Source organism: Megalops cyprinoides, chromosome 1 (genome assembly GCF_013368585.1).
Source record: "Megalops cyprinoides isolate fMegCyp1 chromosome 1, fMegCyp1.pri, whole genome shotgun sequence".
Lineage (NCBI taxonomy): Eukaryota > Metazoa > Chordata > Actinopteri > Elopiformes > Megalopidae > Megalops > Megalops cyprinoides.
Genome location: NC_050583.1, coordinates 52,895,253 through 52,921,374, shown reverse-complemented (window position 1 = coordinate 52,921,374; position 26,122 = coordinate 52,895,253). Strand labels below are relative to the sequence as shown.

General features: G+C 42.6%; 3 protein-coding genes across 3 annotated transcripts; 1 reads left to right on the top strand and 2 right to left on the bottom strand.

Annotated features, from left to right (window-relative positions):
* Positions 1-5,459: 5,459 nt before the first annotated feature.
* Positions 5,460-10,525, bottom strand: mmp21 (matrix metallopeptidase 21). Its single transcript, XM_036548644.1, has 7 exons — positions 10,373-10,525; positions 9,084-9,783; positions 8,460-8,599; positions 8,041-8,182; positions 6,932-7,189; positions 6,200-6,372; positions 5,460-5,765 (listed from the first exon to the last, which is right to left on the bottom strand). Exons 1-7 carry the CDS (start codon positions 10,523-10,525, stop codon positions 5,460-5,462), a joined length of 1,872 nt encoding a protein of 623 aa, XP_036404537.1.
* Positions 10,526-11,851: 1,326 nt separating this feature from the next.
* On the bottom strand, positions 11,852-20,517 carry uros (uroporphyrinogen III synthase). Its single transcript, XM_036522627.1, has 10 exons — positions 20,458-20,517; positions 19,659-19,742; positions 19,126-19,209; positions 18,671-18,767; positions 16,930-17,004; positions 15,437-15,511; positions 15,202-15,285; positions 14,451-14,536; positions 13,641-13,739; positions 11,852-12,162 (listed from the first exon to the last, which is right to left on the bottom strand). The coding sequence occupies exons 2-10, from the start codon at positions 19,719-19,721 to the stop codon at positions 12,040-12,042; spliced, it is 786 nt and encodes a 261-aa protein (XP_036378520.1). The 5' UTR covers positions 19,722-19,742; positions 20,458-20,517; the 3' UTR covers positions 11,852-12,039.
* A 359-nt stretch (positions 20,518-20,876) lies between these two features.
* On the top strand, positions 20,877-25,973 carry LOC118773601 (BRCA2 and CDKN1A interacting protein). The gene is made up of 7 exons (XM_036522614.1): positions 20,877-21,052; positions 21,349-21,423; positions 21,798-21,878; positions 22,138-22,224; positions 22,591-22,778; positions 24,319-24,487; positions 25,357-25,973. Exons 1-7 carry the CDS (start codon positions 20,912-20,914, stop codon positions 25,525-25,527), a joined length of 912 nt encoding a protein of 303 aa, XP_036378507.1. The 5' UTR covers positions 20,877-20,911; the 3' UTR covers positions 25,528-25,973.
* Positions 25,974-26,122: the final 149 nt, after the last annotated feature.

Here is a 26,122-nt window from a genome sequence, read left to right as displayed (position 1 = left end):
ACGTTTAACCATTCTCTCATTGTATGTTACAAGTAATTTAATAGAAGACCGAAGGAGACCTTTTAAAAATCCCCATTACCTGCATATATGAAAACAGATTAACCTCATTCAGATTAGTAATCTAAAAGAGGCAAAAAATGTGGATTAAATGGAGCATAAATATGACCCTCTTATAAGAGAGGCAGCCACAAGCGAGCAGCCACTTCTGCGATTTGACGATTTGCATTTAATTCTGATTCAGATGGTGCTCTCCTGTGGCCTTAAGGGCAAGACAAGGCTGGTTACACACAGGAACCTCAGGGGTGTTTTGTTGGGGGAGTCATCCTGCTTTCCAGAGTGCTGGCTCTGGCTTTGGTTAGACTTCTAGTACAATCATAAATAAATCTTAATAAACATGTTACATTACAATATTGTCATTTAGCAGATGCTCTTATCCAGAGTTACTTACATAGGATACAATTTTTATGTGCTATCCATTCATACAGCTGGATATTTACTGAGGCAGTTCTGGGTTAAGCACCTTGCCCAAGGGTACAGCAGCAGTGCCCCAGGGGAGAATCAAGCCAGCAACCCTTCACTTATAAACCATGCTCCATACCACTATGCCACATTGCCACCACCACATGTTTTAGGTGATCCAGACTGTCTTTCTTTTGAGGTTTTTTCTTCTTGTACCAGTGAAACAGCTTTTGCATAGCTGCTAAGTGTGTATACTGCAGATTTAATCACCAAGGAGCTGTGCGATCTGGGTGTGAGCAATGATTCTGGATCGCTAGTGCCAAAGCAAGAGGGCAGTAGACAGAAGTATTGACATAGAAAGTGTGAGCTGCCACCCACTGATCCCAGTATCCTGGCACTTGCAAAAAAAGGAGTGCTTAGAAAGCACTGTGTTGTGGAGAAGGATAATGGACACAGTTTAGCACAGTCAGAGCTCATTGCACACTTGACGGTTTTTCTTAAATAAAAGTGGAAGGAGGGAAAATATATGTCATTTTGATAGTGTCAAACAATTCCTTTATCAGTATGCCAAGAAAAAAAAAACAGTTAAGGCTGTATCACTCAACTTTTGTTCTTTTCTTACATGATTACCTATCCATTTATGCAGCTGGTTGAAGCGTACACTGAAGCAATTCATCTGAAGCACATAGCTCAAGGATACAGTGACAGAATCCCACCTGGGAAACTGAATGAGCAGCCCAGTTCCTCTTGTCTTCTGTCGTATATAGCGTGTTTCTGCCAGGAAGGCATCAAGCACCCATCCTACTTGCAAATGATCCAAGGCACCTGACAGTGCTGAACGAAGTGGAAGCAGCCCCCCCGCAAGCATAACCCAAACCCTAACCCTAATCCTAACATTAATCTGAACCCTAATCCTAACCCGAACCCTAACAGTGATCTTAACCCTAACCCTAATTCTAACCCTAACCCTAACCCTAACCATAACTGTAATCCTAACCCTGATCCTAAACATTATCCCTCCTGCAGGTCTCCAGAGCAGGCCATGTCCTGTCAGATGCTGCCACTGGAGCCTCTGAAATATGGCTTGGCCGAGTGGTTTATTTGGCATTGGGGAACGTAGGGGAAGTTTAAGAGCTGTTGAGCTGTCTCCTCTCAGCTCTACTGCCCTCCCCATAACTCTCTCAGCTCTTCAGCTCTGATAAATCACGGGGCTGCCAGAGATTGAGGGGATTTGGGGCCTGGTTCTGACAAAGCGCTGCACTGCTTTTAAAACAAATACAAACAGTTGTAAGTCCTCAGCCAGGCAGGCTGCATTCATCACTGCTATGCTCATGGTTTTTATGGTGCCTTCTGTGTGGCCAGGCCAGCACTATTCTGTTTGGAGACGTGTGCACGGAGGAACTGCTCTTCCATGGACAATGTCTGCCATTTTGTGGGCCCCAGTATCAAGGAAGGCACTGGGAGCAAGTGACCAGGAGTATGTTAGCTGCCTGTGTAAATGTGTGTGTGTGTGTGTGTGTGTGAGAGAGAGAGAGATAGTGTGGGTGTATGTGTGTGGGTGTGTGAGTCTGTGTCTACAATGTCTGCATATGTTATGTGTGCATGCATTAACCATATGTGACTTTGTGTCTGAGTGTGAACGTGTGTGTGTGTGTGTCTGTCTGTGTGGTGTGTGATGTGTTAGTGATGTGTGACTTTGTGTCAGTGTGTACGCGTTCGTGCACATGTGTGTGTATACATGTGTAATGATGTGTCTGCGATGTCTCTGTGCGTGTTTGTGTCTGCATGTGTTACCCGTGCGTGCATGCCTGCTTGTCTGCTTTCCAGATACCCTGCTCCACGTCATGACTGTGTGTGCTAGTGAATGCTGTGAGGGTACTCCTCTCTCTTGGAAGGGAAAAACCATGAATAAATTAGAGGTGATTAGCTCGTTCTCTTAATCACCTCATCATTTCATCCCAGAGCTTCTGTTTTGCCCTGCTCACTTTGTGACATATCAGTTGTGATTACTGTCATGTCTCTATACGTGCAGAGCTGCACTTTAATAACAGCTTCTGGCAATCTCCTTTGTACACGTCAGCCAGCGTGTGTGCAAATGGTATTCGAACTGTCAGGCAAAGTATGAAAATTAGATTAGTGTAATGTTCTCAGGGAGATGAAAGACCGGTGTTTAAACAGTGGATTTCTGATGCTGGACTGACTAAACCACTCCTGTCATGAGGTGTATCTTCCTGATTTAAGTGAGCGCCCCCTGTTGAGTTGCAGTACCCACAGGATGTAGTGACGTTTTTCTATCTGGATATCGGAAAGCATTGGGTGTGGTTTTAGAGAGAGGATGGCAGATAAAGGGAGGGAGAAAGACACAGAGAAAGACTCAGGGACACACATAAAGAAAGAAGAGGAAAAAACAGTGAGGCAGGCAGAGAGAAAGAGAGAAACAGGGATGGAGAAAGAGAAATAGAGGCAGAGGGAGAGAGACAAAGAAACAGACAGAATCAGGAGAAACAGAGAGGGGGAAAGAGAAATTCAGGCAGAGGGAGAGAGAGAAAACCAGAGACAGAGAGAGAATGTGGAAAAAAAGAAAATTGGAATATAGCCCGACCTGGCTATAATGGACTTGGAGTTACCCCAGTGCTCTGGGTGACTGGGCATATCTGTGGCATTGTGGGAAAGTCTGCTGTCTCTCTCCTGACATAGGGACTCTGGGCATGACATCGAATACCACAGAGACGCGCTGCAGTCGCAGCTGAATACCTCTGATGGCAGCCCGGGTTACAGTTGGTTAGTGCCTTTCATTTCAACGGCAATGACACGATGAGCGTGCCTACATGCTCGCAGCTGCTCAAGGTCTCCTACAGCCTTTTCAATGCTGTTTCCTTTCCAGGCACCCTTTCACCATTTTTCATGTTATCAATTTGTACAGCTGAAAATGTCATTTTCAAGGTTATGATACCTCATTAGTCTTTTAAGAGAAGCAAAGACTTCCAGCTTTCCTTGCCTTAAAATAGAAGAATATTTGTCCTGTATGTTTCTTTTTTTAATTGAAGCACTTCCAGTAAACATAAAAAAGGGCTTGTTCAACAGAGGGGTGCTGAAGTGGCTGTGAGCATGCTTCGGGGAAGATGAGGTGGGCGTATGTCTGTGTTTGTGTGTTTGCGTGTCAGTTGTTATAGTGGTGAGGGGGAGGCACTGGTGCAGACTCAGTCAGATGTACGATGCCTCTCTGCCTGTCCACCAGGTGGCACTCTTCATAGAGCTGCTAAATTTGCTGATCCTCCAGGCTGAAGTATGCAATGGCGTATTGTTGTCATGGCAAGGACTACCTCCAGCCTCCCTCACTGCTCTCACACACACACACACACACACACACACACTAATGCTAAAATGAGAAAGACAAAGGCTTCCTTTTCAATTGCAGTGCCTTGATTGACTGGGGCTGACCACAAAATCATTGTCATTATCAATCACATGAGTAACATTTTCCCTTCATATAAAGTCTATTGCACTCAGCGGACCCCTTTCACTTTGATATTTTTGCAAGAGGTAAACACTCAAGGTGCTAGAAAGACACTGTCAAAGTCTGTGTCTCTTTTCACAGCTTACTTTCTACTAATTAAACAACATAAAAATAAACTGTAATAAAAAGTTCCACTAACAGTTGCTGTTCACGTGACAGCTAATGTCACATGTGGGTAGGATTGAAGCTATTGGCAGTGTAGCATAGTGTTTAAGGAGCAGGACTTGTGACCAAAAGGTTGATAGTTCAATTCCCTGCTGGGGCACTGCTGTTGTACCCTGGGCAAGGTACTTAACCCCCAATTTCCTTAATAAATATCCAGCTACATAAATGGATATCATTGTAACTGATGTAATTTGCTCTGGGTAAGAGCATCTGCTAAATGCCAATAATGTATGGCAGGAATAGGTTGATGCAGGTGTCTGGCTCCTTATGTGCAATGTTAAGTTAGTGGTTACTACAAACTATCTTTGAAGTATTGTGTGTGCGCGCGTGTGTTTTTCTGTGAACATGCCTGCATGTGGCTTTTTAACAACATATAAAGGTTTGAATGCTACTTCAATTTCTTTATAGTAAATTATGGTACAGTTTCTGTGTATACCCCACTTATGAAAAAAATATATTTCATATTATTATTTCATATTTCTAACACACTATCACATCCAATATCGCAGAATATAAAAACTTTTTTCATTTTTCATTATTGTAATTTAAAATATATTTTCAATTACAGCAACAGTATTTTAGCCAACAATATTTCAAGAATTGTTTTTGTCAAACAATTAATTGCACAATGAATAAACCTGATTTGAGAAAACATGTCAAAATCCGAGAACTAAATAACCTGCTACATCTGCACTGATAATATGACATTAACATGTCACTGACATTATGCGAAACTACTGTGTTTAAAATAAATAGACTAAAAAAGAATGGGAAGTTTTGCTGAGAACATGATAAACAAGATGTAAGTAATTAGCGAGCTGATGGTAAAATGTTAGGTCTACATGTCAAACAGTAGGTCTGTTTCTCTATTTCCCATTTTCATTCAACTTTACTATTACAGAAATGGAAAAGCACATCATTTGATACCAATGGGCACTCTCTTGTCTTAAACTAGCCAAACCATAGACACGTAAGAGAATATAAGAAGAATTTAAGCTGTTGGCTCAAATTGTCCACACATCAAAAAGAAAACAGTTCTAAATAACAGTGCATAAGTCTACCAAAAAGTGCAAAAACAGGAAATCAGAATAATCACCAATTTACCTTCGGCTTGTGCAGTTAAGACCAATTAAGACCTAGGTTCATGAAGCCTATAGGAAAAACGTGATCGCTCCTCAGGTAATGTCTACAGCACAACGTGGATGAATGAGCGTATGATCGTGACCTGTACCAGTGGGACATCCCTTTCTAACGAATGAGCTGCATGTTAGCAGAACCCTCTGTCACCTTCGCCCCCGTCCCCGGCCCCGCCCTGCCCTCAGCCACTCATTTTCAGAGCTGTGGCGTGCACGTTGCAGATGTCAAACCACTGCTGGTGCACCTCTTGGTGTGGCAGCAGCCCGTTGTGGGGCAGGGAGGGCCGGAGAAGGCGGTCCTTGCTGCTCACCACCCTCCAGAACCGCGTATCCTTCAGCAGGAAGACGGCGTTGTGCGTGTAAGAGAAGTAGGCTGCGTCCAGGTGGCCCCCCGGGTGGTCGTTGGGCACCACAGCAGGGAACGCCTCCGCCAGCTTCTTCGGGTAACCGCGCGCCCTGGCGTTGGCGTTCACATCAAAGGCGTACACCTGCGGAGAATGATTTTCAATGGTTTTATAGGGCACCTGTGTTGTTCTATGAAAGGAGTGACCTATTAATCTGTCTATTATCTGCAGTAGGTCCTTACAATACTGTTTGTTAAATGCTGTATACATAACCAAAACCTTTACCCGGGGTTATTCACCTCAAAGACCAACCCCCAGTGCCCTTTCAGATGAGAGCTGACGAGAGATACTCACTGTATAACCACAGACAGAGAGGACAGAATAGCTAAAGCCATTTACACAGATCTGAGCCAAGGCATGAATCTGCTGCCAGCAATCATGCCCTGTCAGCCATATAGTCATGTGACTACATTGTAATCTCTGCTGCTCATTACTTGATCCTGAGCTGCATTACATCCAGGCCTCATTCATCCCCATATGAAAAGAATGAAACGAGTCGATGAATCAGAAGCCCTTACATCTGAGCCTTTGAAAAAGTAGATGTGGGAGTCCCTCCTGTCGAAGAAGGCCGTGTCGACGGGGCCGGGGATCCCGGGGAAGCCCTCGGAGATGAGCCTGGGGTAGCGGCGTCCCTCGGAGTCCTCCGTGTACACCCGGTCGTTCTCGCTGTCGTATCTCCAGTACTGAGTGCCTGTGTCAAACGAGAAGATCCACAGGCCCTTACCGGAACTGTGCAGCTCAATCTGATAAATTATTATTATTCTTAGTAGTAGTAGAATGGTTATTGTTACTACTACTTATGCTACTAAAAAATAACAATACTAATAATTCTTATCATTTAATTGTTAGACACTCTTATCCAGAATCACCTACAAGGCCAACATGGCAAGATATATGCAGTGCATATTTTGAGAGATGCAAGAACAAAGGCATAGGTAGACAATAGCAACACAACAGCAATGCAGTGCCATGTTTGCAATGACAATATGTACATCTCTTTGCATAGCAGATGCTCTTGGCCAGGAATACCTACAATGCAACTGACCTTTACATGATGTTTAACCCATTTATGCAACTGGGGGCAAATAGGGCAAGGGCCTTATCCGGGAGGGAAACAGCTGTGCTACAGCCAAGATTGAAGCTCACCGATCTCAGGTCCAGAGCTAAGCGCTCTCACCTACTTACTACCCCGCATACTGACCCATCCAACTGTGCCGTCTTTCCGACAGCTTTCCAAAACTCACGGTTACCTTTGAAGAAGTAGACGGTGTCAGTGCTCCAGGTCCACACATGCACGTAGGCGTCCACGCCGTCAGTGGGGATGCCGTGCCAGCCCACCTGCACCGCCACCGGGTCGCCGTAGCGGGTCCGGTTGTTCCGGTTCTCGTACAGCCAGTACCAGCCATCCCGCATGAAGTAGGTGTTGAACCGGATGACCACCTCCCCGTATGGAGTCCTCTCCTTCCGTACCCAGTCAAACACTGTGTTGAAGCGACCCTTGCAAGAACCTGAGGGGAAAGCACCCAAGACAGAAAATTTCTGATACTGTTATTGGACAATCTCACAACATTGACTCCCTCAGTTTTGTCTAAGAAGTTATGCGTATGTATACGCCTTGTCTGAAATACTGTTTAAATTATTTTGTTTTAGTGCCCAATTTACATCAAGAAAACTCCACCGATGCAAGTGTGTCGGAAATAAAGGTCAATTTTTAACAAGAAAGACTCCAGCATACTGCACTTGCAAAGCATCACTGTTTATTATACCTGAATGCTACTGTTTTGGTCTACATTACCTTCATCAAAGCACACACAATACATTCTGATTAAGGCTGCGTCGACCGAAATGTCAGTATTTTTGTGTAATCAACAGTGTTGCTTTGCAAGAGCTCTCTGCAGTTGTTTCTTATTAAAAACTGCCCACATTTATAGGCACAATGAATACAAATAGATCATGAATTTGAGAATTTGTTATGAAACTCAAACACAGTGTTAGTTACATGTTGACAGGGTTGTTAAACTTAACTCTTAAGAGAGCTTCTCTCCATCTGTGCAGAATTAACAACTTTAATAATACACTCTCACCTGAACATGACAGGTGTGGTAAATATGCATAGACATAGACAGATATCTATGGAGCATAATTCTATTGCATCTAATTCTTCAGATCAGATTTGTGATTTTTAATACTTTGTAAATTAGGAAATAGAGTGAAATAGAGACTTTGTCATCTCATACTGAACCAATATTTGAATTTCCTCTCAGTGACTACACACATATTTTTCGGTGTGCCCTCCTAGTGCTAGTACCAATCTCTTCAGACAGTGGGGAGGGGCACAGGATTTTGGGGGAGGCCTCACCATATAGCTGCTGTATGGCCTTCCTGTCCAGCCAGTCAATCTCGAAGCCTGTGTCCTGGGGCAGGTAGCTGGGCTGCATGATGGAGCTGGCCCTGTGGATGTGGGTCAAGCCCAGGACGTGGCCGATCTCATGCACAGCCACCTGAGGGAGGGACAACGTTACATTGCATTACTTTACATTAGGCACATTTAGCAGATGCTCTTATCTAGAATGACGTACATACAATCTTACATGTTATGCATTTATACAGCTGGATATTTTACTGAGGCAGTTCTGCTCCTTCCTACTATGCTATATTGCTCCCCCTTTAGGAGGTTTCTGCCCTCCTACCTCTTGTGATGAACAAGCATCCCTGTTCTTTTATGACCTCATGTCTCCACCACTGAGCAGCACCTGAAGGACCATGCAAAACACTCACTTTGAGGAGGCTGATCCCGTTGCCCGTATTGGGCGCGGTGAAGTGCTCATCGTCGTCGAAGTGGATGTCCCCCTGGAACCACGCGTGGGCAAACTCTCGCCCGGCGCCGTCGAATCTCTGCGTGCACCCCAAGTGCCGCCCTGTAGATCCGATGCAAGGGTGAAGTCGAGTTAAGCTTTACTGTCACTACTCATATTACTCAACCCCTGAAATATAAACTGCATTTTAGGACAGCTATTGTGTAAATCCACTAGCATGTAAGGTGCAAATATTTTGCACACAAATAGTATTTATGATAACATGACATTACATAATTGTCATTTAGCAGACACTCTTAACCAGAGTAACTTACATAGGTTCCAACTTTTACATTTAACTATTTATACAGCTGGATGTTTACCAAGGCATGTGTGGGTTAAGTACCTTGCTCAGGGATACAGCAGCAGTGCCCCAGCAGGGAATTAAACCAGCAACCTTTTGGTTATGAGCCCTGCTCCTTACCACAACTGAGTTACTGCACTGTTGCAAATGTCACCATATGTGCTATAATTGTTTCTTTTTTTACTGTTACACCTCAGTCAATCTTCTTCAATCAAAGATTGCCATTTGTATCAACCAACATACCTGTTCCAAACCCCAGCCTGATGTCAATTTCTGCCAAGGGGGAGCGCGTGTCCTCCTCAAACTCCAGCGGGCACACCTCGCTCCACATCCGGAAGGCCAGCCTGAAGATGTACCGCTGGTCATCGATAGACAGCTGGCTGCTGTAGCCCTCTCCTATTAGCCTCCACTTAAGGACCTTCTTGGAGAAGGCCATCTGCCCCGGTCCTCCAGCCTCTCTCTTACGTCTTCTCCCGGCCAGCAGTAGCGTTTTCAAGTGCCGCTTCTCTCTGGAGACCGCCGTGTACGCAGGCCGGTCTCTTGTGCCGTTGACTGTGAAGTTCGCGGCCTCACTGGCCGTAACGTTACCGGCTGTGCCGTTACTGGAATTTTGCGCGTTGGTGGACTTTGCCGTGGCCTCTTTGTCTGGGACGCCGCACCTGGGCTCGTTCATGGCAGCTCTGGTGGCGTCGTCAAACACACCTGTGACGGAGAGGCCCGACATCCTCTGGAACTCCTTGAGGGCAGAGACGAACTCGGGACTCTCGGCGGGGTCGTCCGATTCGTCTTTAATCCCTGCGCGGGATACAGATCCACTTTCCTGAATCACTGACATTATGTCGCCGGGAGCGGGGTTGTCATTGTAGGGAATGGCTTCTTCGTTTTCAAATTGGATTTCCTCCCAGTTGACTGGCTTTATGAAGCCATACTTGGAGAGAAATTGCTGAACAGACACAAAACGGAGCACAATTGCAGTTAATCTTTCGCACGGTGCGATAAAGCTGTTCCTTCTCTTATGTGCGCTGGTATGATCGTATGAAAAAAAAAAGAAGAAACATTTGCACAGGAATTAAATTCAACCTTTGAGGGTTCATAAATTGTGGATCTTAAGGGGAGCCATAAAGTGATGAATGGGGGTCGTGTTACTGTGTCTGCTATCTTAAACATGGATCCCACAATTTAAGACGCCTTTCTCTTCCTACGCGCCTACTCAGGTAAAGGAAACTGTCTCATTAATGTCTGCGTGCACAGTGTTCTCCCTTGACAGTCCCGAGAAAAGACAATGATCTCATCATATTATGCTACATACAATTCGGCGCACTCACAAGAAACATAAAATGAAACATTCTTCCTTTAGCCTAAATATGCAGCAATTTCATTCACATATATATTCATTCACATTTATTCATATGATTATATATTTATATGAAATTTTATATTTATATGATTACATGTATATGAAAAGTAAACGTTTTTTTTCGCCTGACTCAAATTTAAGAGTTAATATTAGAGCCGACACTGATTACTGTTACCTGTGCGGTGACTTTATCGGTTATGAGTTCAGCCTGTTGCGAGGCAGGTACTTCTACATCGGAGTGGTCCCTGCTGTGGAAAATTTTCTCCGCCACAACAGAGTCGATGTCCGTCAGCAGGATGAGCGCGATCAGCTGTATGGAGGTCAGCATCGTGATGATTTTAAAGACTGTGATTTTCCCTTTGTCGCTTTGTGCGAGCTGCGTTCAGTCTGCAAGGTACCACATCGCAGCACAGGTTTATGTGTCACCCCAAAAGTTTGCCACGCCTCTAAAAAGTCAGCAGTCTTTCAAGTTACTGGAAAGTGAAGCCACTAAATATTTAATTATTTGGTCGAGAATTACTTTCCCCTCCCCTCGCGGCAAGCACCACGGTGGTGTGATATCCTTGTGCGACCCTGGCCCCTTCTTCCACAGCCAGGTAACTGAATGAAAATTAGACATTTGTCATTTGTCACCATATTACTTCCAACCCTTCAAATCACATTACCAAATCAATATTTTGATCATAATTAAAGAAGTGGCGTTTTCCTTTTCGTATGTGAATTAGTACGTAGGTGCGAGCTTATTTTGACACGCTGATGGTGAGAGGGGGCCACGCGACTGTGTACCTGCGGGACAGGCACACCTGTCGCGGCCTCGCGCTTTTCCTCTCAGCTGAGTAACTAAACGTTTTTCGCATCTAGGCAACAAAACACCCAAGACGACTGCCTTTTGTTGTTCAGATCCGTATACGACAGTTAAATCAAATAAAGGTTGTTTCCTGGTCGGGCAATAACATTTTGCTTCAACAGCTTATTGCAGCCAAGGAGAATGCAATGGCATTTATATAACTTATAAATGCCATCATATAACATCACATAAAATATCACTGGATTTTGGTTTGCAGATTTAAGATCTACCTGGTGCAATAAAAATTCAAGGATTTTTTTTAAATTTAATGAATTCGCAAGTTTTTTCACCCTCATTGTTTAGTCATGTATATACATGAACCTGTAGACTACTAACTGTTGGCCATAACCATATTTAAATGTCAATGAATTATGAATCAATGCTAGCTATTCTGTGAGATACATCTTTCAACTACCGAAATGTGTAAAAAATACTGCTTTTGAATGTAAATATTTAAAAATGGACAAACTGTAAATCAAATAAACCAGTGCTTTTTATTCCACATATCTATACAGATTCCAAATAATAAATAGTTACTTAAAGACTAAGTATGCGTTTGTCACATAGATCCAACACCACTATCTGTTGTGAAATTTACAAAAATACTTTCTTATATCTTGACATGATAAAGTTAAATTTTAAGGAGGGCCAAACACAGAAAGCTGAATTTGATGTAAATCTCACTGCACAATGAGACAATCGGTGTCTGAAATATACAAAATCCAAAAAAAAAAAACAAACACAGAATGTGTCTTCAGGACGGAATAATACATGATCTGGAAGAAAATATGGACAAAAAAGCAGTAAATGTCAGAGCATGTTTTCCCTCTCATGAGTAACAAGTAAACGAATTAAAAAAAAAAATGACAAACATAAATCACAAAAATTAACAAGAAAACTCTCCACTTGAGGAATTTTACATAACAATCACTCATAACAGCACTAGCGGTGGTGAGGGTGAGGACAGGGTGGTAGTGGGAATCAGAGCGAAGGGGTCACTGCAAAGCCTGTGCTATCCCTGCAGCCAGGTGCTGAGCTGTGGGCTTCTCTGCGGTGCAGCCGACCGACAGGCCCTCCGCAGTCATGGCGTCTGCTGTAGTGGGCCCGATGGCAGCGAACTGCAAAGCAAAAACAAAACACCGTTCACTTTCGCCGATAAACAATACCACGTCAAAAAAGCACCAGTAACCTTTTCACAAATGACATGCAGAAACTTGTTGTGGCCTCTTCTTAATTGCCAGAGAAAGAAAAAAACAATATCCTTGTTTGTTTCTTCTCTCTTTTTTCCATAGAGCATCAGGAAGACGCACTGAAGCCAGACCTGGGATGGAGTGCATGATTGGAGATGTGTCAGAACCTTGACTGTCGGGAACAACTGACATGCATCGCTTACATAATCACATGAAAATTTTATATTTCATTAATCTGATTAGGCTAACAAAAAATCTAATCTGAATGAGGACTTCTCAGATAAAAGGTTGTTTAAACAAAACCTTGCAAGCACAATGTGCGCAGCCAGGCTTCCAAAGCTTATTTCCACAAGCAGACCGACTTCAGATGTAGCATTCATCTTTCAAGGATTTCGCTGTGCGCTCGGTAGAGAAGGTCTCCATCACGAGCACTGTCAAAGGCACTGCATGTGCATTCAGTGAGTACGAGTTCTGGTGTCATGGAAACAATCCTTTCATTTATTTGTGAATTCACATGTCACTTACATACACACATTGTTGGAATTGTTAAAGCCTCAAAGGCCACTGTTTCAGCTGCAGACTGATGTTTAACTGAACTTTAACTGATATTAAGTCTTTTCAGTCTTTTGCTTTTGTTAAAGTGATGATATAAAGTGAGTATTTTGTGGTGTTAATGTTTCCACAATAATCGTGGAATCACAGTGGTTTCACCAATTGACTAATTTCACTTGGTAATTCCAAGTATTTGACGGTGGATGTTGAACTGCAGATTCAGGAACCCTCCTCTGTTCAACCACAAAATATTGAGCCACACCCCTATGTGTTGAAATATATCATTAGAAAGTTCTGACAATTAAGTCTATTCCTTAAGCTCCAATAATAGGAAGTCTTGAACTCGCTGTCTACATGCAATAAATCCTTTCTTATAAAGAAATGTTTTGACCTTTTACTAGCATGGAATTTGGAAAAAACAACATGAGCTTACTTCAAAATCAAAATCTCTGAGGGAAATGCTTATGAATACTGTAAACTATAGCTCTCAGACCACTGTCACACACTCACACAGGTACAAAAACAGTCAATATGGTGACACACAACAGAATACATTACAATATTTGTTTAGCAGATGCCGTTATCCAGAGTTGCATAGCTTTCATATCATGCTTTGACATAGTTGGATATTTTCTGATCCAGTTCAGGTTAAGTACCTTGCTTAGGGGTACAACAGCAGTACCACACCTGGGAATTGAACCGGCAGCCTCAGGGTTACAAGACCTGCTCATTACCACTACCTCCACTCTGCAGCCCCAGACATCCTACAGCGAGCAAGTCATGCAGCACATAAGAAGGTAAAGCAGGGGTTCTGCCCAAAATTCTGAGGTCACTGACGTGAAAGCAGACCATACCTTTATCCTGTTCAACTTCTGCCCTGCCAGTCTCCGCACCACCTCCAGGCAGAACTTGACTCCAGACGGGCTGAAGAAGGCAATGCTAGCTGGAACCCCCTGTGTATGCATGCACAAAGGGGAAACTTTGCATTTACCTTACATACACTGCAAAGTGGTGCCTTGACTACCATATTTGATGGCAATATGAGTTCTCCAAATGACAGTTTGCTGATTGTATTTAACACATCCCCATTTGCTCATATAAATTTACATACAGTCATTACAATATAATTCATACAGGCAATAGTCTTACTTAGAATCCATTATGATAGTTTACTGTGTAAAAATTTAATGGAATCATTGCTTGTTCTTTTGAACTGTTTAACAAATTACTGCCTGCCTTGTAATGGACTTGGCATGCCAGTTTTCGGGCAGAACATTGCATGCAGATCTGTTCTGTACTTTGGGAAGAGCCAAAAAACTGGCAGGGCAGTTTGCCAAAACCACAATGTGCACTGCCTCATTCACAAATCTGAAGGTAACAGATATGCTCATACCATGAGCAGTTGTTACAGAATATGATGCATCTGAGTGTGATACATACTCAGTGTGTGTGGAAGGAGGAGGATAGACGAACAATGTGTCTAGTGTTAGAATAAGCCTATACTTTGGAGCAATACATGATGGATCTTTGATCTCGGGAGAGTTTGTGAATTACTTGTGAATGGTTCTGGCACTGGGAAGGGAAACCTGATATACACTGTCAGCTCCGCTAATACACCTGTCTGTCTCCTGTAACCTCCGATAATCCTGATTAGGACAGTCTACCTGTTCGGAGAAATAGTCCGTCAGGTTTTTCTCCAGATCAGGATGCTGAGCGGTTTGATAGACTGTCAGAGTTTCCAGTGGCACACCTACAGACAATTAAACAGGTGTCACACAGTGTTCTGGCTTGTGGACCCATGATTACAGCCCTGTAATTAGTAGCTACAATACTCTGAGAAATGGTCACAATGAATGTGAACAAAAAAAGATGGAGGACATGCGGAGGGTTTTAAATAACAAACACTTGTCTGCGACATATATCGATTCATCTTTCGTAATTGAATAAAATTTGATTGTGGAGCACCCAAATGTTCCTCAGTTCTCCACATTCCAGACTCCATTCTCGTTAAAGCTTCAGCTGTCAGCTTTGCACGTGGAGGGGCTGTTATTATGTTCCTTTATGTCTAGTCTCAAAGTGGCAGTACGTAACAGCTCCAACAACTTACTAGAGCACTGAAATCAAGCGAATTCAGCTGTAATACAAATAATTCATGTTTTATCATAGTACAATTGCCTTAGAGCTTTAACTTTTCTGTTAATTCTATGTTGTTGATGGGTCTTTTGCAGACAGAGACCATTGCACAGCTGAAAGGCTATCCACTATATCGGGTGTTTATAGGATGTTAATATCCCGTGCTATGCGAGTACAATAAGGGATGCCTTACCAACAGAAGGCTTTGACTCTTGTAGTGATTCAAACAATTGATTTTTTCATGGTTAAGTTACAGTAAAAAGTACAGTACAAAAGCATTACCGTTTTCCCTCAGCGCTGTGGGCAGGACTTCCCGTTTGATCGAGCCACACGGAAAGAAGAGCGGCAAAACACTGGCGTCCTCCTCTGCAGCACAAACAGGAGAATGACTGACGACCTGCTTCATGCATGCTCCTAAACATGCATTAAAATGGTATCAGTTAATGTCATCTCAGTTGTTCTTGTGTTTCTGAACGTTGATGAGAGGTCTGTATTTAGCGAGCATTTGCCTGCGTACTTTCAAGGATAAGGTGTGAAAGCACTTCTGCCGTCCCGGTGTCCTCTCCCTGTGGGTCCAGGCCCAGCTCTCGCACTGAAAGGAAACACCATTTCAAATATTAAAGGTCAAATGTATCCAGTAAATGTAAGTGATTAGACTGAATGCAGCACGATATGTAGATAATGATCACTGGCCAGTTGTTCTTCTGGTCTTACACAGGCACTGTAAACACAGCAACAGGGACACTCGGTCCTCGCTCAAGTGTAGTGATAGGGACTCCCTGTGATTAACACAGACAGCAATGTAGCATAGGGGTAAGGAGTAGGAAAAGCAAGAAGCAAAACGTTACTGGTTCGATTCCCGGCTGGGGCACTGCTGTTTTACCCTTGGGCAAGGTACTTGACCCAGAATTGCCTCAGTAAATATCCAGCTGTATAAATGGATAATATGTAAAATTGTAACTTATGTAAGTTGTTCTGGATAAGAGTGTCTGCTGAATGACATGTAATGTAACACAAACCAGTGGGTCTGAATCCTTACTCTCTACACACCACTATGCTCACTTTTACTGTGGTCTACAGTGCTAACACACAATGACATCACAGTTAACTGTTACCTAACTGTTGAAGGTTTTCTTTCTTTTTTTTGGTACCAAAGAGCCAACAGCAGAAGGATTAGCCTTGTACAGAGAGGCTAGGAATGCAGGTCTGGCCTGCCGCTCCTCAAAAAGACAAGTGACAAGTTTCTGGTGGGCTTTTTTTTGACAGTAAACTGTCACTTGTGGAAAACCAATTTCCATCTGAACCGTGGTGAGTGATAATCGCTTTGACACATTTATGCAGGATCCAGGTGCCTGTCACAGAAAGGGGTGCTTCAATTAGCGGCTCATCAGCTAATGTGTTAAAGAGACAGCCACCAGGGACCCAGCCAAGCCTAGCAAAGAGTCCTGCAGCGGAACACTGATAGCACCAGCAGCACAGAATAATTCATCCTGCATTAATCCTTGACTCAGTCTCCTGTCCTACGAGTAAATGTATGCAGAGCTATGACATTTGACTGAACATATGTTCCTGTTTTATAATGAGAAAATTATTTTGAACTGATTAATATAGGTCATTTAAAAATGTTTGTTACGTCGGAATATGCTGAAATGTGCTCAGAAATAATTCCAAAGTTCACTGATTCCCGCCTACATCACTCATCTGCACTGTACTGTTACCTGACTCAATCAAGGATAAACTATCAAACATGACTGACGGTACGCAAACATTTTTGTCTGAAGCATAAATTTTTATTTAAATACGAACGCTGTGCATACAGGTTTTCCACATACATATTTTTCTCATACAAATCAGAGTTTAAATTATTTGAAACCCCCTGCTTTAAAAGCAATTAAATTAAAAAAATCTTTTAGCATTTTAAAGAATGGATTGAATAGCAGATATTAAGGAATGTAGTTTTCAACCAGACAGATAAAACAAAGCAGCTGTAGAAGGACAAAGACCACCCACCCAAGGCTGCTGTAGCTTTCCCCACCACATAGATGGATTTTGCATTCCACTTTTCCTTCACAGCGCGGATCCACTCTGTAACAAAGCATTTGCAAAAAAAATGACACTCTAACATGATAACTATATCTGAGAAAAAGAAATCAAATATTCCTTCATTTTGTCCATTTAATTGTGAGCTGAGGCTATTAGGTTTGTGTGCACTGCTTTCAGTCTCGTGGCTATTAAATGAGTTGCTAAGGACAGGTCCCTGATAAGGCGTATGCTAAAACAGAGGGAACTGTGGCATGATTAAACGACTGTCAAGCAATAATTTTCCATATTTACTGACTGTTTCGATACACTTTCATTACTCTCCTTGTTTTCACAAAGCATGCTGGTAAAATGGAAGCACAATTAGTTGACATACATTTACATACATACATATGCATTAATGCAGATGCCGAGCGTTACATCAGTGATAATATGTCAGAGAATATACAATGTGACTCCTGCCTGAATCGCCAAAACTGTTGACAGAACGATTTATTTCCATTAAACTGTGATGTGGAAAGCTGACGTTCAGTGTAATGAGACTGCATTAGTGAGCGGGCTTTACAAAACATTTCAGAGCCGAATAGCAACACTCGACAAAATTAACTGTTAACGTCTGAGACCTCAAAAAAGCTGCTTTTTCTTCTTTTTTTGCCTGTGTTTAGTCAGCTGGGCGATAGAAAGCAATACAATAAACATCCCAGGTGTCTGATTGTCAAACCAAGACAACCTTATAAACACCTTTGTGGGTGTTAGCTGTCATGAAGCTGTGAACTCTCCACCTCTAGTGGGAGGACCTGGGTGAAGATTTACATGGGAATGACAGCAAACATAAGGAAATATATTTTTAGCAATCTGATTGAGAGTGTTGAGGAAACAGACACTAAAGCAACCACAAAACACACAAACTTAGCAGAAGGTGTACAAACCTTCCGAGTACCAGTTCAAACACACTGTGGTGATGAAAATTAGAACTACTGTGCTGTCTTCTGTAAGTGATAAGGATCATGACCATGGCCTTGATCAAGACAGTTTCACGTATCTGATATGGACATGGCAATGGTTTGCCTCGAGAGGCATTCCTCTTCTTTACAATTTGAATACTCTGTCACATAAACTACAAAGTCTGTTGATCATAAAATGTGTAGCATATTTGATGAAAAGCCTGTCACAAAAAAGTGAAATGTTCTCAATGCAGTAGCGGTTGTATGCAAACTAGTCAACACAATCCAAACACCAAGTTAACAATGTTTTTAAAAAATGTAGTTAATGCTGACATCTATGGGGCATTTAGAGCTAATGCAGCTTTAAACTGAACAACGTTTTGAAGGGCTTACATTTTCCAGATTTTCCAGCAAGATGTTCATGTGACACAGAAACCATTTGAGCACTGGAGATGTCTTCTGTGCTGTTTCACGGATTCAGTCTGACTGCCAACGGATCTCAGTCTCAGTCGTGTTAAAGACTGTTAATCATTCCATAGACCATGTTTTTTTCTAAAGAGTTCTAGGTGCTATTTAAGCTGTTGAGGAGATAATGAGTTCCAGTTTTAAGGAGTTCCAGCGATGGAACTTTTGGCTCAACAGCAGCATAAAAGACAATGGAAAAGAATTTTCAATGTTACACTTAGTCCAATATCACAATATAACGGGATATTCGATTATGTCCTGACAAAACACTGCATTAATACTATCATGATATGTCGACTCACCCTCCCTTCTGTTATTTGCATCCAGACACATTCTGACAGCCTCCACTGCCCTTGGGCTGGTAAAGATAAGCCCTCCATGTTTTTCTGGCTGAAAAAGCTGAGAGAAAGAATGTTTGCTGTCATTGTTTAATAATGATCATAATAATAAAAATACAAATATAATAATGATCATAATAATGAAAATACAAATATTACAATTTTCAATAATGTAATTGTTTTGACCCAAAACCATCAACGTAAATGGGGTTTTATTGTGGCATTGTACATGCAATTGCTGGTCTGGGAGTGTTGTTAGCCTGGTCGCTAACCACTGTTGCTCATATAACTTGGATGGATATACTTGTGTCCTTTTGTGCTCAGAGTTGCTCTGGATAACAGTGATAATTAAATGAATGTAATGCAATGTAATGTAATGCAATGATTATATGAAGTTATTCATGGGAAATGACATTTACCCTGTCAGACAACACGTTCAGGGACACAAATTTAAACGCCAGAACTGGAATCAATGTAGCTTTGTGTCCATATGACGCCAGCTCCTAAAAGATTACAAGATGAGGTCAGAATTCCTGTACATGCCACAAGGGCAATACAACGGCTAATATGCATAATTTCAGAATAACAGATAAATCCCACTTACAAAGAGCTGCAGCAAGAAACACTTAATAATTAATAATTAATAATAATTAATTCACTCCTAACCAGGCCTGACATGTCAAGTCACTGGGTCTAAAAAAGAATACGTGCCTAAAATTCTCACTATTGAGTCTGTCCAATACAGTTTTGTATGTCCAGCCCCAAATTTGTAAGTCTCACTGACATTAAAGATGACTTAGTCACACTGCACATACGGCAGGTAAAGGTTGATTTGAATTGAAAGCCCTGGTTTAGGTTTTATTACAACCAATTGCAGGGGACTCATTCTTACAAAGAGCTAACTAATATTTAGCGACATGCTGTGCTGTGAATATTGCATATTAGCAGCTACCTTGATGTAAGGATCAGGGCCAGATTCCCCCTCGCGCGGTTCTTTCAACAGCAGAACATTCATCTTGACAGCGAATTCAGTCTCCTGTATTAAAGGAAGGGTGGCCAGTATAAATATAGTTATTCTTGAGGGGAAAGTACGACACCAGTTGCACACAAGGGTTAAGCCAAAACTGAGCAAATAATCGTTGAAATGTACAGGGCACGCCCAATGACAATACACAGTGCTACCTTCTGATAGCGGAGTGAGAGCATGTTTGACCTCTCAGTGGCCAACGCACTGGCTATCTATCTAGCTAGCTGGCGAGGATTTTAAAGATAAACCATGCTTCCCTCTAGCTTACAATAAAATATATGTTATCAGAGCACAAAATACTATTTAATATATACACGAACGCTACAGCTAGCTAGTAGAACTGCAAACGTAATGTAGTAATAAACGCACAGAGACAAACACATACAGTATGTAGCCAGTTAATGTATCTTATTGTGGTGTTGTAATCGATATAGTGTCTATCATTTGCTAACAAGCTATATACAAGATACACTTCCCTGCAACCCTTTAGGTAGAGCTGCGCTAAGCGAACCAGCAAGAAATGACAACGTTTCGTTTCGTACTTCATGATTGACTAGCGACCTAGCTAACAAGCTAACGATACATCTAAGGTACATCTCCAGTCATGTGGCAAGCTATTTATTTGTTTCTTACGGTAGCAATTACACGTTACGTAATGCAGATGCTTCGCATTAAAGTGTAGGTTAAATACCACAATGAAAACAATCTCGCTTGTATAACATACTTTAGAAAGAGGAATTGTCTTGACATTGTTTCAGAACAGCTGTTAACAGCAACATCAGCGATCTACTGAACTCGGAAGCAAAAAGGGGGAATTCAACTTTACAGAATAGACACGTATTTTGAAAAACATTTTATTTGTACAGAATTTATTTTAAATGGTTTCAGATATTGTAATTTAATTTTTTCCAGGTTTATAATATGATATACTTTAGAGATCGCTGATAAACACATATGATTACAATTACTTCAATCCCCCCCCCCCCCCCTCTAAGAATGGTTTATTCTGAAGAAAGAGCAGACATTAAGGCTCAATGAAGGACTTATTTAACTAGGACCCTTAAGCGATTTGAGCCATTATGGTGGATTCAGTGTGACCGTTTCGTAGACTTTTACCCTCTACAAAACACGCCCACACCACATCGTGACCTTTATACTCGTGCACGTTGCTTGGCAGCATGGCTTCTTCGGCTAAAAAGCGTGCGGTAGGAATAGGTGTGAATCCCGAAGACAGGGAAGATGAGAGCTCGGATGAAGGATCTCAGGACGACAGTGATTCGGGGGAGGAGGACGACGACTCCGATGAAGAGATCAATGAGGTTGGTTGGCTGCTAGCTAGGCTGTCAACTGTACCCCTTCGAGGCCTAGCTAACTAGCGAGCTAGCCGGTAACTTCCTGGCTGTTCAATGAGTAATTAGGATAGCTTGGTTGATACGTTAGTCAGCGGGCTAGTAGTGAAGTTAGTTGTAAGTAAATCAGAAGTGTGCAAGCACACAGTTAAGTCAGATATTTGGCTGTGTCGTTAAATGTTTGTAGGATATGCCGAGGTGCATACCAACAAAGCAATCAGCTAGCCAGGTAACTAACCGAATCTGTCACGTTTGTGTTATTGCAGGAGGTGACTGTAGATTTTGAGGCGCACACCATTTCAGACAACGATTTCAATGGGATAAAGAAACTGCTGCAACAGGTACAGTATTTCATAGAAGTGACATCACATGGGGAGGGACTTATGTGAGGGGGTACTAACTAACCAGCTAACTCGTTCATGAGAAGTATGGAAATAATTCGGCACATACATCACATCAAACTGAGTCTGCGTGCCACTAAATGAGACACCTTACAACTGCAGGGTGTGTTTTTCTGTTGGCGTTTGCAGAGGATACTAGTTTTGAGACTTGACTAGCTAGTGACTCCATCTCCATACTCTGCCTCGCTAACTAACAACGTGCTTAGTGAGGGAAGATTGATTTCTCATTTATGCTGTTAAAGAGGTAGTATGTGAACTGCAGTAAGTCAGTCGAATGTGTCTTATTAATTTTGTTTTTAAAATTTTCTTCACAGCTCTTCTTGAAAGCTCATATAAATACGTCGGATTTAGCTGACATGATTATCCAGCAGAACCACATTGGAAGCGTTATCAGGGTAAGAAATAAATCAAGGCAATTAGTTTCTGCATATTCTTTATATACATTTGATGCATATTAAGGCAGTGAAGGATTTACACTTTCTGAAGAATCTTGACCGAGTTTAATGGGTATCTAAGAAGTGTTACTTCATTGTATGTGACTTCATTACCAATAATTTGGCCCTTTCAGGATAAATTGCATGTAAAGTCATTGATAAGAATAGTTTCGTTCATTGCCACTGATCATATAATAAAGATGTATGCTTTTGATTTCAGCAAGCAGAGGTGCCGGAGGACAGTGATGATGAGGATCCAGACGAAGTCTTTGGGTTTATCAGCCTGTTGAACCTCACCGAGAGAAAGGTATGGAGTGCATCTGAGCCTTTACTGACCGGCTCTGACAATCTAAGCAATTGTTGCTTTATCTGCTGGATAATTCAAAAGTACCTTGGTTCATTCTGTGAGGAGGTAAATCACAGGTTGAATGTTTGGGGGGGGGAAATGCAGGGTTCAGTATCATTTTGAAACATATTTGATATCTTTTCATATAACTTAAGATATATTGCAAGGATCACTTTGATTGACAAGATAGGTGAGCATTGCGGTGTGAACTACTGAAGACCTTTCTTGAATTAGATGGCATTGAAGTGTGTCTATCTTTCCATCTGTCTGTGTGTGTGTGTATACATTTGTGTGTGTGTGTGTGTGTGTGTGTGTGTGCGCTCTCAGGGTGTTCAGTGTGTGGAGCAGGTGAAAGACCTGGTTCTCAGCCAGTGTGAGAAGTGCTGTCCGCACAGCGTGGCAGAGCAGCTGGAGGAGATGCTGAACGACACCAGCAAGCCGGTGGGGCTCCTCCTGAGCGAGAGGTTCATCAACGTGCCCCCTCAGATCGCCCTGCCCCTGCACAAGCAGCTCCAGTGAGTCTCTCCTCTCTCTCTCTCTCTCTCTCTCTCTCTCTCTCTCGCTCTCATATCAGGTTACTCTCTATGTGCATTATACTATGGTGGGGTGGAATGTGTAGCATAGTGGTAAGGAGCAGGGCTTATTACTGAAATTTTGCTGGTTTGAATCCCCGTTGGGGCACTGCTGCTGTACCCCTGGTCAAGGTACTTAACCCAGAGTTGCCTCAGTAAATATACAACTGTATAAAATGAATAACATGTAAAAGCTGTAACATGTAAGTCTCTCTGGATAACAGTGTCTACTAATTTGCTTACAATTTAATGTAATGATATGCCAGTAAAACCAGGGTAAGGCACTGCTTCTGAATCCTGGAGCACTGGGTGGTTTGTATAGACTACTCAAGGAGGGAAAAATGGGCTGTACACTGGAAGTGGGTGGGAGTTACCTTAGATGTTATCGGTAAAAGCATCTTCTTTATGACTGGATCACTGCTTTACAGTGGATGCTGTTAAGAGTGTGTACCCAGTCAAGGCAAGGTAAAAAGCACTTGCAGCCCCTGCAGTGATGGACACAGGAAATCTGTGCATTTCTGGTCCTGTCCAGCTCCAGTTTTCAGTAATGTAGATATCCATGACAACAAATGGTCTCCAACTGAATAGACCACTGCTTTAGTTATGCTTTAATTATTGATTGTACAGTGAGAACATGTTTTGTGTGAACATGCCATTTAATGTCATATTAAGACAATGCTTTATTTAGGCAGTGGCCGTAACAAAACAACCCAAAACTTGAAAACTTGAAAGGGAATTGAAGGTAAGCCTGAAATGGTGTTGACACAAATATAATATTTACTCATGAACAACCAATATTTATTTTATGTTTAAACTCATATTGTCATTTAGCAGACACAGTGACTTTCATGGGTTACACATTTTATCCATTTACACAGTTGGATATTTACTGAGGTAATTGTGGGTTAAGTGGCTTGTCCAAGGGTACAACAACAGTGCCCCAGCAAGGAATTGAACCAGCAACCTTTCAGTTACTGCTCCTCACTTCTACACCACACTGCTGCCCTCTAGTTGAATGTGGTGAACATTTCAATGATCTACGATTTTCATTTAATTCAACATCCATTCATAGCGGTCATCGCTTTCAGTCCTGTGAACAGACACGCAAATGGAGGGAAGGGTGGCGATTCACTCTGCTGCTCTCCTTGGTTCATTACTTTGTTGATGATGATGTCATTATCTGCTGTGCCCTTTTATAAATCTGTGTCAGCATGCGGCGCTAATGCACTCACATGCTCCCATAATGCGTTTATGTAACGCTGCGCCCCAGAACTAGGGCACCGCACGCCAGATGGACCCTCCGTCGCAGAGTCCCAAATTCTTTTTGGCAAATCCATTTTAATATGTGACAGAACATTATGGGGCGGTCTCGCTCCTGTTTGTGGGCAGGTCGTCTGAGTTCAGGCTGCGGGTGGTGCTGATGGGGAAGAACGCCCCCGGTGTTTGATGGGACACTTTCAGGGGTGCTGTGCGTTTCCCTCAGGGAGGAAATCGCAGAGGCGCAGAGGACCAACAAGCCGAGCGGGAAGTGCCACTACTGCCTCATGATCAGTAAGACCTGCAAGGAGGCCAAGAAGAGCAACTCCGGCCGGGGAGCACCCCAGAAGGAGGAGCTGATGTTTGCCAATGCCGAGGAGGAGTTCTTCTATGAGGTACGAGGGGCCTGGGATGTCTGGCTTCCACACTCTTTTTTTTTTTTTTTGCCTGATTGAGCCATTCAGAGGTCTGACCTGCATGTGCACCATCACGCCAGTGCCCCTCCGCTCCCCCATCCCTCCAGGGCATTAAGTTGTCTCATGAATTACTTCCTTTGAATCATGCTTTCTCTTTATTGGAAAAAAGTGGCCCAAACCTGTAAAAGTGGAAGAGCATGGCTCTAAATAGAATTGATCATGAGGTTTGACTTTAAAAGCAGCAATATATTTGCCAGCAGCAACCAGACTGTGTGAAACTAGTAGCATTTCTTGCTTAGGAATGTTCAGTTGTAAAGCACACCCGTGGTTCTTTTAACTGGGAAAATGTCACACCATGTTGAGTTTCACCCCAGTTAGCGCATATTGAGGAGAGAGGGGGGTGCATGGCAGGTCAAAAGTTTTACTCACTGAAGCACCCCTGATAATGCAGTGTTTTGGGCCTCCCTGCTCTGTCATATCCTGCTTTGTGGAGTATGCCCTCAGGATAATTTACCATCAGCAGATTGTCCTTTCTTGTTCTTTTTGGAAATGGACAGCAGTGTTTTGGAACACCCATTTCAGAGTAAGAGCGTGTGTGATATTTTCCCAGCATGGCTGCAGGTGATATCCTCATGTTAGGTTGCATCCCTGTCTCATGCTTACCGTCTCCCACCTTCAGCAAATTGTTCTCTTTGTTCCTTTTGAAAATGGACAGCAACGTTGTGGAACACCCGTTTCAGAATAAGAGCGTGTGTGATATTTTTTTGTTTTTTCCCCCAGTAGGGCTGCAGGTAATATCCTCGCGTTAGCTTGTGCCCCTGTCTCACGCTTACTGTCTCCCACCACAGGAAGCCACAGTGAAGTTCAACTACTCAGTCCAAGAGGAGGCCGACTCCTGCCTGACTGGACGGTGGTCCTTTGACGACGTCCCGATGAAGCCGTACCGCACAGTGATGCTGATCCCAATGGACAGGATGGACACAATCATGGACAAACTCAAAGAATACCTGACCGTGTGAGGCTAAAGCAAACGCACGCAGAGTCTGCCTCACGCGTGGGCTTTGGGATCTTTTTGTACCCCGAGTCAAGCGGGTAGCTTGGGAAGACTGCAAATTGGAGGGGCAGGGTGGAACGGGTATGGGTGGGGCAGTATACATTCATACTAAGGGATATAGAGCTTTATCCTTAGTGTCCATAAAGCTTTTTTAAAATACAAAGATTTTTCCACTCTTAAACAATATTTTTCTCAATGTGTATGAAAGAAATCGGAGTAACACTTAAAAATCAGGTAACATTAAAGATGATGCATTATGGCGGTTAGATGGAATACCTCCCTGGGAAATGCATACTGTAACCACTCCTTGGATGAGTCCTGTAGAAACATTTGTATTCAGAATGAAGAACTTAAATGACATGTATCTGTATATAAAAGTATATGGATTGTGTTATTAAAATAAGCTTGTGGTAACGGTATTCCTGCAGTTGATGGAGTCCGCATTAAGCCCTAGCTCTCAGAAAACATCTGCATCCATACAGTATGAAAAATGCATGTTTTTTTATATCCCTATCAAAGGCGTACATTGACAGTCTTTTACTTTCTTTCCCTTTTTGCAA